At 41.1% G+C, this 14,683-nt stretch overlaps 1 protein-coding gene across 8 annotated transcripts in view; it reads left to right on the top strand.

Moving 5' to 3' along the window:
* Pard3 (par-3 family cell polarity regulator) overlaps positions 1-14,683 on the top strand; it is a 539,860-nt gene that overhangs the window by 296,888 nt on the left and 228,289 nt on the right. For all 8 annotated transcript variants that reach the window (XM_036187591.1, XM_036187588.1, XM_036187587.1 and 5 more), the window contains 5 exons: positions 2,575-2,700; positions 3,921-4,303; positions 8,402-8,541; positions 11,530-11,658; positions 14,054-14,092. In XM_036187591.1, coding sequence (XP_036043484.1) covers positions 2,575-2,700; positions 3,921-4,303; positions 8,402-8,541; positions 11,530-11,658; positions 14,054-14,092 — 817 coding nt within the window. The remainder of the gene's footprint in view (positions 1-2,574; positions 2,701-3,920; positions 4,304-8,401; positions 8,542-11,529; positions 11,659-14,053; positions 14,093-14,683) is intronic.

Below are 14,683 nucleotides of genomic sequence, written 5' to 3'. Positions count from 1 at the left end.
TCTCCCCAGCTCCATTCATAAAACATTAGGTATTTTGTCACCTTGTGGCTCAGTGCAGGCGGCATGGGTGGCTCTGATTCAGGAACAATGCCCCCCTCCCAAGAGCCATCCCTCCTTTTCTCCCCCAGCTCCTTCTCATGGGTCATGGTTGTTCCTAAAGAACTCTGGCAGTAGCTCCCAAGAAGGAAAGTATATCCTGTACCTTGACAGTTCATAGGCCCTGCAGCCTTCTTAACTCTCCTAATTCTCCAATGTCACAACATAGGTCTTTTTGTTTTAAATTTCTTCAGAAGAAGCTCTAGCTGATGAATTCAGTTTATGAGATATATATATCTGGTGGCACATGCCTTTAAACCCAGTAATTATGAGGCAGAGACAGGCAGATCTCTCGGAGACCTCTCTCACAGTCTGGGCTACACAGTGAAACCATGTCTCAGAAAGAGAGACAGAGACAGAGACAAACAGTGAGACTGAGACATAAGAGACAGAGAACCCTACATTGCAGCCTTGAGACAGCTTGATGTCAGAAGTAGCAGGCATGCAAATATGCCTTGTGTGTCACCCAACTTCTTCTAGGACAATGAGGGTGCCTGACACTCAGCTTCCAGTGGATTACCCGTCAGAGTTCCTTTCCACTCTCCTGCAACTATGTACATTTTCTTAGGAGGTGTTCTTTGATTTTTCCTATTCCTTTTGTTTCATTTTCGCTCAGTGAAGCCAATGAGAAATGTTTGCAGATTGTAGCACTTGACCTTTCTATCAGTTGGAGATAGTGATTCCAGCATTGTGCATATGACAGTCACATCACCTTAGTCCAGGCAGTTCCTGATTCCCTGGTACCATGTGTCACTGTGCCTCCTGGGGCGCCCTGCCAGTAACGTTGCCCAAGAGTGACTGCGAAGCCTAGGTTAGTATACTTCCTTTCTCCTGCCTTTCACTACGGGCAGTCATTTGTTTATGATTTTTAATTTGTTTTGCCCTGAGACAGGGTTTCTCTGTGTAACAGCCCTGGTTGTCTTGGAACTCATTTTATAGTATAGATCAGGCTGGGGTAGAGCTCACAAAGATCTCCCTGCCTCTGCCTCCTGAATGCTGGGATTAAAGTCATGTGCCAACATACCCAGTGATTTGTAATATTTTATTGTTCTTTAGTATTACTAATGCATTTGGTCACATAGAAGGACAGTTTAGAAAGACAATCTTCAATGAGGTTTCATGATTAAGTTCACTGGTAGAGTGCTTGCCCAGCACTGAAAAAAAATCATAAAAAGACCAGAAATAAAACAGGTAACTCTGAATTGTTTTTACTTCAGATCATTATCTTGGAATTACTATCTAGAAAGGCCCTTGAACTCTCTTACAAGTTGGATGCTTCACCAGGTGGGGTCTAGGATCGCCCTGCATGCTCCACTTACAGCCTTCAGCTTCTTTTCTATTTCAAAGTTCCCAAGTCTTCCCTATTCCCCCGAAAATCAACATGGTCAGGTTCTTCATGGCCACAGCCTACTCTCTGGTACCAACTGTTGAGTTAGTTTCCCATTGCTGTGGTAAAAGACCATGACCAAAAGTGACTCCTGGTGAAGAGGAGTTTCTTTTGGCTTATGGTTCCAGAGGGCTAAGAGGCCACCAGAGCAAGAAGCTGAGAGATCACATCTTGAGCCCTAAATACAAAGCAGAGTGGTGGACTGGAAGTAAGGCAAGGCTATAGACTCAAAGCCGGCCCCCAGTGATGCTCCTCCTCCATCAAGACTGTAACATTTAAAGGTTCCATCACATCCCCCAAGTGCACCAACAGCCAGTGACTGAGTATTTAGCGACCTTAGCCTGTAGGGTGTTTTCATTCACACCACTACAAGGAACATATATAATTTTGTCTTTTTACTTTGCCGCCTTCTCCACGAAGTTCATTTCATGCTCTGTCTTGAAGTTTGAGTGCCGATATTCAGATGAGAGAAATGTTAACTAACTTCTTTGAACTGTTTTCCTGCTTCTGGTTTTCTTCAACCAGGAGTGTGGCAGCAGATCACTTGCTTAGGAAGAGACTCGCCAGGTTTTGAACTTTCCATTATAGACCTATGGTTGAATTCACAATTTGTGTGCAAAGGAAAGTCTCTCTGACTCTCTCTGAAGACTTTGCTGGTATCATTCAAACATAAAGCACAGGGAGGCTAGGCATTCTTCATGAAAGAATCAGGGGCTGCATCCGTGAGCATGCCCACTGGACTGAAGCAGAAGCCTACCAAAGCCATTCCTAAGCCTGTCCCTGTTCAGACTGTGACACCTGCTGATACCTTCCACAGGCTCCATTGCCAGCATTTTGAAGCAGACTTAATATGCACTTAGTTTCAGAAGAGTAATAATGGCAAATCAGAAATGATTTCTGGTAGTGATTGAAAGAGTCAATTTCTACTAATTGTTTAGACAGTGGGGAGTTTTGTCTCAATGTTACTTGAAAATGTACCAGTAACACTCTAGTCCATCTACTTTTAAGGGAGTGTGTCAACATGTACCATAGAGCTAAGGCACACAGAGGGACTTTTACCTCTGTAATTGTTCACATTCTTGATGTTCCAGAACACTGGGGTTGTTAGTAAAGCGGTTGGAGAAAGGTGGAAAAGCTGAGCAAGAAAATCTCTTCCATGAGAACGACTGCATTGTGAGGATTAATGACGGAGATCTTCGAAACAGAAGATTTGAGCAGTAAGTGTGCCAGTGGCAGTGGGGTCCTCTTCCCTGGTGGTGTGGCACCTTTTGATAGGGTGTTTTGACACATTGAGTACTGTACCACAGGAGAGGTTTTATGCAGTTATCTAGTTTTTTAATCTAGAATTTAATCAAACTTCATGTATTGACTCCTATCTGTCTATATTTTAGAGCACCCTATAACCAGTTGACCTGTTCCCACATAGTTCTGGACCTGATTTTAGTGTTACAAGGCTACTGGTTTCTCTGCTTTCAGAAAGTCTGCCCTGGGCTCACTTGAACTCGCATTACCATCTTTGTCTTTCATAGTGTAAATAAGGAGAAAGGATACTTTGAGTCACAATACTGTGTCTTTCTGGTGCATTCTTTATCCTGACTGAAATCCTTAGTAAATTAAAAATAACAACAGCAGCAAAACCCTTTTAAAATTGGGTAGATATGAATAGCATTCTTACTTAGATGTGAGACCTGGGGACCAACAGAGTGGGATCTGCCTTACAGTGGGTCTTAGGGCTCCTTAACAAGGTAGGAACTAGATTAGATGGGTGGTAGTCGATCCATCATTAGGTTCTGTTTGCAGGAATTAGTGTTTGTGACATATTTGCAATGAACTTGAATTAGTTTTGATGATAATTGACAAGTGGCTAGTTGCCTCCTGTATTTCCATAAGTATACTATGGAGTATTTATGTCTTTAAAACTTCTTTGGTCCCTCAGTAAGAAAATACTTCATGCCTTTATTAGTTTTATGGCATGATTCTGTGCAGGGACATCGAACCTTTTGACATTGTGATATGTCATTGCCATCCACAAATGTGTTGGACTGAATTCATAACTACCCTGAATGTATGTGGCCAAAGGACTGAAGGTTGGAAACACCTGTGAGATAGAAAGCTATATATGTTTTCTGTCAGTAAACTAGAATAATTATTAAACTAGAATAAATGTCTTAGCACTTAATCATTATTGACGATTTACAATGGAGGGCACTTTGTTTTATCTATGGTCAGAGATCGGTTTAACATTTTTATTTACACAATAAGAAATTTATATTTGGAGAAACCATTCTGCTTTTATCAGCACTCACAAACATGCTTCATGAATGGTTCCAACAGTCTGTTGGTTCTTGTTGCTTAATTAGTATACTTAATCAAGCTCATGTTATCTTCTGCTCTGCTAGTCCTCATTTGCGAATCTTCCATTCTTTGTCAAATCCAGAGCACAGCATATGTTCCGCCAAGCCATGCGTACACGTGTCATTTGGTTCCACGTGGTCCCGGCAGCAAACAAGGAGCAGTATGAACAACTCTCCCAGCGAGAGAAGAACAACTATTCCCCTAGCCGCTTCAGCCCTGACAGCCACTGTGTGGACAACAGGAGCGTGGCCAACACTGTGCCTCACGCATTGCCCAGAGCACCCAGACTGACTCATCCACCCGAGCAACTGGATGCTCACCCTCGACTACCTCATAGTGCTCATGCCTCCACTAAACCACCCGCAGCCCCAGCTTTGGCTCCACAGAATGCGCTTAGTACCAATGTGGGCAGTGTGTACAACACTAAGAAAGTAGGCAAGAAGCTCAACATCCAGCTTAAGAAAGGTAGGATGCCCTTACTGGCAGGTGGGCCTTCTTTTAAGATAAGCTACTAGCCAAAGAGAGTCCTGAGGTGGGGACAGTTGTGCTTTCGTTATTGTCTAAGTGTGTCAGTGCTCAGAATAAAGCCCAGGGCTCTCTGCTTGTCAGGCCCTCTGCCCCATCTTTATCCCTATCCTGTCAAACTTGAAATGGAAGGCTGTGGGGATGGATTTGGTGGTAAAGTGTTTGCTACATATGCATGAGGACCCAAGTTTAGATTCCCAGTGTAGACATAAAAGCCAGGCATGTTGGGGGTGGAGCCAGGTGGATCACTTCATGACCAGCTTCATTCTAGACAAATTGACAAGCTCCAGGTTCAGTGTGAGACCTTGTCTCAAAACATAAGCCGGAGCACAGTTGAGGAAGACATTTCACACTAACCTCTGGCCTACACATGCATGTCACACAGGTGCATATGCCCTTGTACACACATGTACACACAAATGCAGAAGAAATACAGTTGAAGTGTAAAAGTTCAGAATAGGTTACAGCACATGTTTAATAAGAGTCAGCTGTTATTCCTAGTTTAGGATTTTTAATACTAAAAATGGGTTGTAGGTTTTCCTTTCATATCCAGAACAATAATGGAGGTCTGACTCTCTTGACTGGCAGTCACACCATAAGCAGGAAATTAGTCATCTCTGTAGCCTTCAGCATGCCATGGGAAGGTCACCCATGTTGGAGGCTGTCTGATTCACAGTTGTTAAGAAGCCCAGAGTTGTCTGTCTGTTCTTCCTTCTTCTGAATATAACTTCATGTCCTTGAAGATTATCCTTGACAGATAATGGTGATGGTTGCCACTAAGTCCTCTCTACCCTTGCTGGTTTATTATATTCCCCCTTCCTGTAGATGGCAGTTCCATGCACATAGACAACACACATAGAGAACATGCTGTTGGTCTCTTCCACTATACAGAGAGGTGGCCACACTTGACCTTCTTTGTATCCCGTTAGCTAAGTACTTCAAAGTCATGCCTTTCAAATTATGGCTTTATTAAAACAAAATGCCCTCCTGAGCTCAGGCAGCTCCAACAGCAGCTGGAGAGCCATCCAGAATGACTTACCTGTGTCCAGCAACTGTGGACAGCAAATCCTTGCCAGAGTGTCTTTCACATCTTGCCATTCGTTGTTCTCTTTGTCAATGAAGTAGTGCCTAGAAGGCTGTGGGCCTGAACAATTCTTTCATTGAACTCACTGTGAGCCACAGTTTCTGATTATTGGCTTTTAAGCTACAAATACTTGATTGGCACAAACAGGACTTTGACAGTGTGCTTCTACACTTTGCAAGCTGTGTGGGAAGCCCTCTGTTTCCTGTCTGTTCTCAGTTAGGGGAAGATCCAATTCCTGTTCTTCTCTCTCCACTCAAGTGACAGGCTTTGGTTGTTTACCAGAAATATGTCAAGGATCACAATTAGGGGTATATGAAGAATAACAATCCTGCTCAGATTCCTTCTACAGAGAGACAGTGCCATACTTGACCAGTGTTCTACTAATGATACTTCATAAACAGTCTTATTTATAATATTGTACTTATCTTTATACTGAAGGAAGAACACTCACCAATTGCTGTTTTGCACAAATAATAGATGTGACCAATTATGATGTAACCTGAACTCATTCATGAAGTGCCAATTTACTCACTATAAAAGAACCACTATTTTTCAAGACAGGAACTAGTAGTTTTGCTTTAGTATGATTTAGAAATGTAGAGTTCTGTTTACTCAACTAATTCAGAAAGTCTGATCTTCATGAAAGAAAATTAAAAGTGGTGGTTTTCATTTAAATATTTCTCTCACTTTTGGTAATCTAAATGACAGAGTCTCTTAGATTTGTATTGATTTCCATTAACTAGCAGTGAGACTATCCAACAAAAGCACCTGCTGCCTCTATAGCAGTGTCTACAGATGTTTTACATCAGTAGGTTGTGTTGACTATACTTAAGGACGAGAATGTTGATTGTCTTTGATTAGGACTGAATACAGATATGGTAATAATGATTGCACGAGAATTAAATATTTCCTTGTAGCTGAAAGATATTATTTTTACCAATTCTTGAAATGTTGGAGGTTTTTTAAGAAGTCCATTATAAGCATAGTTTGATCATGTTAAACATATGTTTAACTCAGAGTAAACTGTTGTGCTCTAAGTGGTATTAATCTACAAGCTGGAGTTAGTGCTTGATACTAAAGAGAATTCTCTGGGATGATAACACACTGAAATCATTTTGGAGCTCTGTCACATGAGGCTCCAGAACAGAAAAGCCACAACTCACTTGCTTTTGATAATTATGATTTCTTAATATTTATTACCGCTCTGGCATTCTCAAATCCCCTGCTCTTTTGTAGAAATTAGCTTTTTAATAAAGTCAGAGGAGAAGGTCAGTAATCTGTTTCAATCAGAGCAAAATATTTTGTTGGCTTCACCAAATGAAAATTGACATCTATTCATCTTTCCCTTAAAGGTCATTGCCTGAATTTCTGGCTTATAGATTTAGGGGTTATTGCTGATATTTTAATAGAATTGTGGTTCATAGAATAGCCCATCTTCTTAGTTTGTACAAATTAATATTGCAAAGGAGAATAATTTAGAATTCTTTCTTAATAGATGTTATTGCAAGTCATTAGAGTTTCACGAAAGGCACAGAGACATATGGGGCAGCCTCAGAAGAATAATTAGTCCAACTCCTATAGACAGCCTGCCAGTCAAGGCCTCAGTACAGACAGCAGCAGAGACAAACCGTCGGTCTGGAAGTGGCTTCCCATTGGGTAGAGATGTGTGTTTTGTTTGAACTGGAGAATATTTATGGTGTGTTTGCTTTCAGGGATGACTGAGCATTCATTTCTCTTCCTTTCTGTTCGCCTCATATTTTCTCATGTGTCACAGTTTTAGATTCATTTTTATGTGAGCTTCATGTCATGCTAAGATACTCGTCATCGTCTTGTGTATATCTCCATCCCTCTCACGATGACCATGCATTTGCCATCCCATTATCTGAAATATAGCATGAGAAGTAAATGGGCTCAAATAGAAATTGCTCATTAGAAGTCTTGTAAAATTCTGTAACTCAGTAGATACTGGTCAGGCTCCACACACTGAACCTTGGTGCATTTATTTTCATTACTTTTGAGTTGTAATGGGGTGTGACTCCTTTCCACAACGTACTGATCTAAAGAGATGGTTTGCACAGAAACCTGTCAAAGAAGAGGTTTAATTATGTAAATCAAGAAAGTGACTTACTGGGCTGGAGAGATGGCTCAGTGGTTAAGAGCACTGGCTGCTTTTCCAGACGTCCTGAGTTCAATTCCCAGCAACCATATGGTGGCTTAAAACCATCTGTAGTGGGATCTCATGCCCTCTTCTGGCATAAAGTTGTACATGTGGATAGAACAATCATACATATTAAATAAATAAATAAATCTATAAAAAAAATAAGGAAGTGACTTACTGATATCCCATTAGCCTTAGTGCCTTTAAATATGGCAGGGTGATCCTAGGGTTCAGTAGCCCTAATTTTCAGCTGGACTCTTCCCTGTGTGATGTGCACTGTGGTGGGGGATGAGAATACACATGGGAGGATTTCAGTTACTTAGACGGGAACTTGACAAGGGTAAGCAACATAGTTCATGTGTGCACATTGGTTGCTGTACTCAGTGTATGAGGAAGGTCGGTTACTAAGAATATTTCTGGTTTCAATCTCTCCAGACCCCAAAGGTTTTATAGATTTTAACAGATGTGTTTATTCCTGATTTCTTCAAGTAGAGCTGTCAGGTCCATTTGGTACCCAAAGACTTAAAGTTGACATATGAGTTCATTAACTTGCATCTGTCCTTGATAAGACCACCAAAAAAGATTAATGAGTTCTGGAGCTAAACAATTTAAATCTTCCAAACTTAGTTTAGCTTGAAAACATCATTGAAACTTTTAAAGCATTAAAAGGAGTGTAGGCCACTGAACATTATAAAATGTAAAGCTGACAGAATGTGAGCCAGTCCTGTGTGTGTGGCGCCCATGTGCAGTTCACAATACGGGGCAGCACTTACAGATGTCTCTGTTTCTGGCTTAGGTACAGAAGGATTGGGGTTCAGCATCACTTCCCGAGATGTCACTATAGGTGGCTCAGCTCCCATTTATGTCAAGAACATCCTCCCTCGAGGGGCCGCCATTCAAGATGGCAGACTCAAGGCAGGAGACCGGCTCATAGAGGTGAGTGGCTTCTAGGCAAGGGCTTCTGGCTTCCCTGAAAAATTCCTTTTTTCAGGAGTTAGTTTGAAAACATTTTTATAGAATATGGAATTACGTATTTTAGCAGAAATGTTGCATCAGAAAACTATTTGTTTTACTTTATTTTCCCCCATGTTGTCTGATGAGAAATTACCTTTCTCTCTAAGTTATTTATAAATATTTAACTATATAGCTATTTGGTTTATGAGGTCAGGGCATGTTTGACATTATGTGTGTGCATACGTCTGTGATTGTGATTTCAGAGAGCTTTATACTTAATGTGTGACAGCATAGGCAAGTCAACTACTTAGATATCAGAACCAAGACAGATAAAGTAAAGGTTTGTATGGCCGGCCACCTGGACTGCAAACCGAGACACAACATCCAGTGTTAACAGAAAGAAAAACAGATTTTAGAAATGTCCCTTTGATGCTCAGGGTTTAACTTCATTGGTATTTGAGGTCATTGTGGAAAAGTACATAAACATACACATAATCTCTGATGTTAGCAGCTGTGTGCATCTAAAAAAAACGAGGGACCAACTCAGAACTGAAGACCTATTTTTCTAAGGGCTTTCTTCTGGGGAGGGGGAAACCCTATATTTTAATTTTTACTCATTTATTTTTCATTTGCATTAAAGATGAAGCCCAGTTTCATATGCTTCCTAGGCTATTGCTCCTTCACTGAGCCATGCCTCTGAGCACTGAGCCACCAGCCCACCAACTGAGCCATACCCAAGTGCCGTCATGGGGGAATTTTAGGCAAAAGTTTACCTCTGATTCAGGATCTCATCACTGAGCTGCGTCCATTGACGTGCCAGGCCCCTCATCACTGAATCATGTGCACACTCCAAGCCACAGCCCACACTAATGGGGCACCATTTGGTCCCTCTTTGTCCGTTCTTCTTGGTAGAAATCATACTTCGTTAACAATTCGTTAAATATGGATAAAATGAGCTTTTATCACCACGCTCTCTCCCATGCAGCTTTGACCCTTCTGGGTTGAACTTCTTGAGGAGCAGCAGAGCTAAGAAACCACTTCCTTTCTCCCATGTCTTTATTTTAGAATCTCTCCCTTAGGTCTTAGGTTGTTCCCTTTTGTGCTACCCATAAAGTGACATGTTTCAGTTGACACTGAATTAGTCTATTAACCAGAAAGCTTCATCCCAAAATTGTATAAAGGGGACTGTTTCTAGAAAGTTCTTTTCTCTCTTGGAAATGAACTGAGCAGCTGTATGCAAGTCGGTAGTTACGTCTTCTGTTATTTTGGAAGTCTCAATTGGCTTATAAGTTCAAAAAGAGAGAAAAACTGTCCTTCCATTTCCTCTTTCTTTGCTTGTCCTCTCCTTTCCTGGCTGTGTTTCTGTCTCTGCCTCACTCTTTCTGTCTGAACTTGGGATGAACCCAGGGCCTTGTGTGCAGGGCTCGTCTGCCTTTGCTTGTGTGCCTGCCTCCGTGTTCCTCTTCATCACGTCCTGTTTCGCTGCCCTCCTTCCCTCCCTCCTTCCTGAAGATAGTCACTGTCTCTGCAACTCTTCAGTCAGAAATGGCTTCACTTTTGGTGAATCTGAAGCACCTGTATTTTCCCTGAGAGGTGGGAGCACCCTATAGTCTGCCCTGCTTCTGAGTCGGATGTCATGCTTAGAGCTGCCAGGTGTGTCTCAATTCTGGAACTCTTTTGTGTGTTTCAACCTAATGCTGCCATGTCCATAGTGTTCACAGACTGTGTACAAGTCACTCTACAGCTTCCGTAGCATCTGGACCAGAAGAAGAAGACTCAGAAAAGAGTGTCACATTGCAGAGCCCTCTGCTACTGTCTGCAAGCTTTTCATTGCTTTGAACGAGCATGTGAAGCTCTGTGAGAGTGTTTCAACAAAAAGGCAGCTTCGAAAACATACCTTAACTACAGGAAACTTTAATATTAAAATTTAAGTAATATACTTACTTGTCTTATAATGTTTGGCTCATATAGAGAGAACAATATACAGATTTTAAAAAATAAAACTTGTTACTTTGGTATAGTGATGCATGCATGAAACCCTGACACTTGGGAGTCCCAGGCAGGAGGATTGTGAGTCAAGGCTTCCCCAACTATGTAGTAACTTCAACCTGAGTTAAATCCAAAGCCAATCTATCTCTTTAAAAAAATAAATAAATAATAAAAACATCTTTCCTTGAAACCAGCATTATAATTTCCATGGATGAAAAATGATAAGATTCTTCAAAAATGTATTCTTCCAAAATTCTGCCTGACTGAATCCTCTTGTACAATGAGAAAAACTAAGATGAAGCATTCTTTCCCCTCCCAAACTGTTGGTTTTTTTTTTGTTTTGTTTTGTTTTGTTTTAGTGAATCTTTTTGATTTTTAGTGTTTACCTTTTAAGGATAAAATATTTTGTCTTCATTTTCACTGAAGCTTAAAGCGTTTATCCTAATATATTTCTGCTGTATTCTTCTTCCGAGAACAGTGCCCCTCTGTGTGGCTGTTGGGAACCTGTTGTACACAGAGCCATGCAAGAGCTCAGTTCTAGTAGCAGCTCCATGTTGACTCGACCTCATGGTTGCTGTCTCTTTATGGCTGCCTGTGGAGGCGGGTGGTCATGGTTTCTGGTTTATGGGTGAACACTAAAGGATTTATTGCTTCCTCACTGATTTCGGGCTATCTGGTTGATTTCTTTCTGTGTAGCTTTGCGCCTTTACTGGATCTCGCTTTGTAGACCAGGCTGGCCTTGAACTCACAAAGATCCGCCTGGCTCTGCCTCCCAAGTGCAGGGATTAAAGGTGTGCGCCACCACCGCCCAGCTGTGGTTGACTTCTTTTATGAGCCACCAACGCTTCCTGGTTACCACCTGTTCATGCCCAAATTTTGCATGGAAAGAGTTTCCTTTAGTAACAGATGGCCTCAGTTCTGGCTTTTCTTCTGCTACTTATCTGGACAGGGTTGTAGCTAAATATCTTCTCTTTGTTTTAGGTCAATGGAGTAGATTTAGCAGGCAAGTCCCAGGAGGAAGTTGTTTCCCTGTTGAGAAGTACCAAGATGGAGGGGACCGTGAGCCTTCTAATCTTTCGCCAAGAAGATGCTTTCCACCCAAGGGAACTGGTGTGTAACCATAGGGCAGATGGAAGACTTCTGTGCATGAGCCAGTGATCTAGGCCACCTACTCACTGGTGAATGCTTATGGAGACTTGTCTTAAGGAGTTTCTATAGTTTTCAATTTCTTTATGCATAGCTCAATGCAAACATTCTTAATTATACCAGTCTTAGCAGTAGATGCCTCGACTATGAATGGATGACCGTTTAATAAACAGCTTGTAAGGAGGGTTTCAAGGCAATCATGTTTATCCCCGTAACCTCCCAGCTAGACTGACGGAACCAAAAGATGTCAGTCATTTCATGACTAACACCACAAAGGTGATAGTTGAAATACTGCCATCTCTTTCTTCTCATGTGACAAATTCTCAGGTTTTAGATTTTTGTAGTAAATACAGCTAAGCAGTTAATGGTGCTTCCTGTTTGGTTACTAAGGAAACTTACAGAATTGTTGTTATGAAAATAAAAAGATGTAAGAGGCAAGACGTCACAATCGCAAGCATAAGTGACCTTATTTGGAAAAACAACAATGGCATTGTTTATAACTCACCTTTGCCCGCTATGCTGACATCCCTTCGGCAGAGACAGTGAAATTGTATTGGTCAGAATAAGATGTTGAGAGTAAATGTAGTTCTTTTGGGAAAAAGGCGTTATTGTTATTACTTATACGTAAATTGTGTGTATTGATATATAAAAGAGTCTCCTTTAGAAGCATCATCTTTATCTTCTAATGTGCTGAGAAGATTGTTTTGGCTCAAGGACAGGTAGCATCTTGAATCTTCCAAAGCAGCTTTGGCCTGGGCCACCCAGAATGTTTGCTATCTCCTTCAGCCAGCTGCTAGCTTTGTGCAGCCGTGACAGGTGACAAGGTTCAGACTATAGTTCCCAAATCTGTCATATAGATCTGATTTTCTGAAGTTATGCAAGTGTGATGCATCATGGTTGATACATTATCTATATAAATTAGTTATTTTTTTTTACATGGCTATTAAAATAAAGCTAAATTTCAGTTATGGTTTTCCAGTCTCTTGGTTCCACACAGACCGGAGAGTCTTCCATGGTTCTGTGGGGGTTTAAGACCGTGATAGGGTGAGACGTGAACACTTGTGTTTCAGATTGATTTTGAATAAATTATGAAAACTTCGTCATAGTTAACAAATGTTTAATGCATTATTTCTCAATTGAAATTCAGTTTTCCATTTTCTGCACTCTTACCCAATTTTGTGTTTAAGATGCCACCTGATCCTAAATCTGGGATGTCTCTGTTCGATTGCAAATGAGCCCTCCCCTGGGCAGGCAGGAAGCTCAGGCTCTGCCTGGCACTCTCAGGCTGCCTGTTGGCCTTACCAGGGTGCCAAGCTGCAGCACTGCTCTTCAGCAGTCTCAGGGGAGCAAGTGCCAGCCTGGGGTTATGCCGGTTCTTCTGGGCCAATTCGGATCCTCCAGGCTTCTGTTTCTTCCGTCTGCTGCTCTTGGGCCCCCTCCCCCATGGTTATTTAATTTATTGCTTGTGAGCTTTTCATTAAGGACGGGGCCAGTAGGCTGTCAGTCTGTTACACGTGCTGCAGCTGCTTTTTGAGACTTAAAATAATAACATTCTGAAAAGTCAAAAGGAGTGTTTAAAAATAATTCTTAACTCCAATTAATGTAGCTCTCTCTGTTTGGGGTGTCTCTGTTTCAGTTCTGTGGGTCTTAATCTAAATACTTTTAAATTAGTGTTTGTCTTTTGTGAAAAATTAAATAAACTAAATACCAACCTTTCATGTTCTCTATTATGTGGGAGGAATTTTCTTCCTTGTGGAACACATTCAAATATCAAGTTGTGTTTCCCATTGTAGTCCTGACTACTTTTATTTGTGGGGCTGTTAAATGGCCCTGTGCTTCAAGACTGGGGCTTGGTTGTGGAGATTGCAAACACATTTAGAGTCAGCAGTATATTTGGAAACAGTTTTTCTGGTTTCTTTTCCTGAATATAAGCTCATGAGGTACTGTGAATGAGCTGGTAAAAACATATATCTAGAAGAACTGCTGAAATACATGTCTAAGACCTAACACAGTCTGGAATATAGTCATATGTCAACCATCTTACAATGTCCCTTCATGTATAGTTATGGATTTATTGTTGATATTATTATTATTTTTATTTTGTTTTGTTGTTTTTTGAGACAGGGTTTCTCTGTGTAGCCCTGGCTGTCCTGGAATCACTCTGTAGCCCAGGCTTGTCTCAAACTCAGAGATCCACCTGCCTCTGCCTCCTAAGTGCTGGCATTAAAGGTGTGCACACCACTGCCTAGCTTAGTTTATGGCTTTTAAAACAACCTAATCTTCTCTAATACAATATTGTGTGCCTGGGCCTTGATGATGAAAATCAGTCTTTATTGATGTTTCTCTTTAATTCTTCTAGAATGCTGAGCCAAGCCAGATGCAGATTCCAAAAGAAACGGTAAGAAATCTGTCCCTAGAGATGTTCTTTAGATAAAGGGCCCACTTGCTAATTCAGCATAATATTATTATTTGTCCTTCCTCTTTACCATGGCTTTTATTTACTTCCATATTGTGGGAGGGGCCTGGAATGGGGGCTTGTCAAACAAACTCCATAAAACTGTAAATGTTAGAATTATTTCCTATTCCTTTGTAAAATACAGTGAGGTTAAGAGAGTAAAATATAATCAGGAAAGATATGATGATAGATCAGTAATTAGGGTAAGCATAGTTGTCATAATAAAGGGAGGGGGGATTTGTCAGGCATTCTGGGCTAAAGTTCAAATACAGATGCTGCTCAGCCATGTCCGTTTTAGAAGATGAACCCTAATTCACACTGGGAATTAAGGGTAGGCTGCATTCTGGCCTGCACCAAACCACACACTGTCTGAAGTATGAGATATATGTTGGTCTCTGTGATGATGTGCTGCATGGTGTAAGAGGGGAAAGTTAATATGACAATTAATAGTTAGCTTAACATTGGGGCCTTGCATATCAAGTAATACAAAATAAAAATATTCCTAATCTCAGCTAATCCCAGGACTCAGGAGGT

This window comes from Onychomys torridus, chromosome 5, assembly GCF_903995425.1.
Source record: "Onychomys torridus chromosome 5, mOncTor1.1, whole genome shotgun sequence".
NCBI classification, from domain to species: Eukaryota; Metazoa; Chordata; class Mammalia; order Rodentia; family Cricetidae; genus Onychomys; species Onychomys torridus.
The sequence above is the reverse complement of the archived record's forward strand: the minus strand, read 5'-3'. Positions and strand labels throughout refer to the sequence as shown.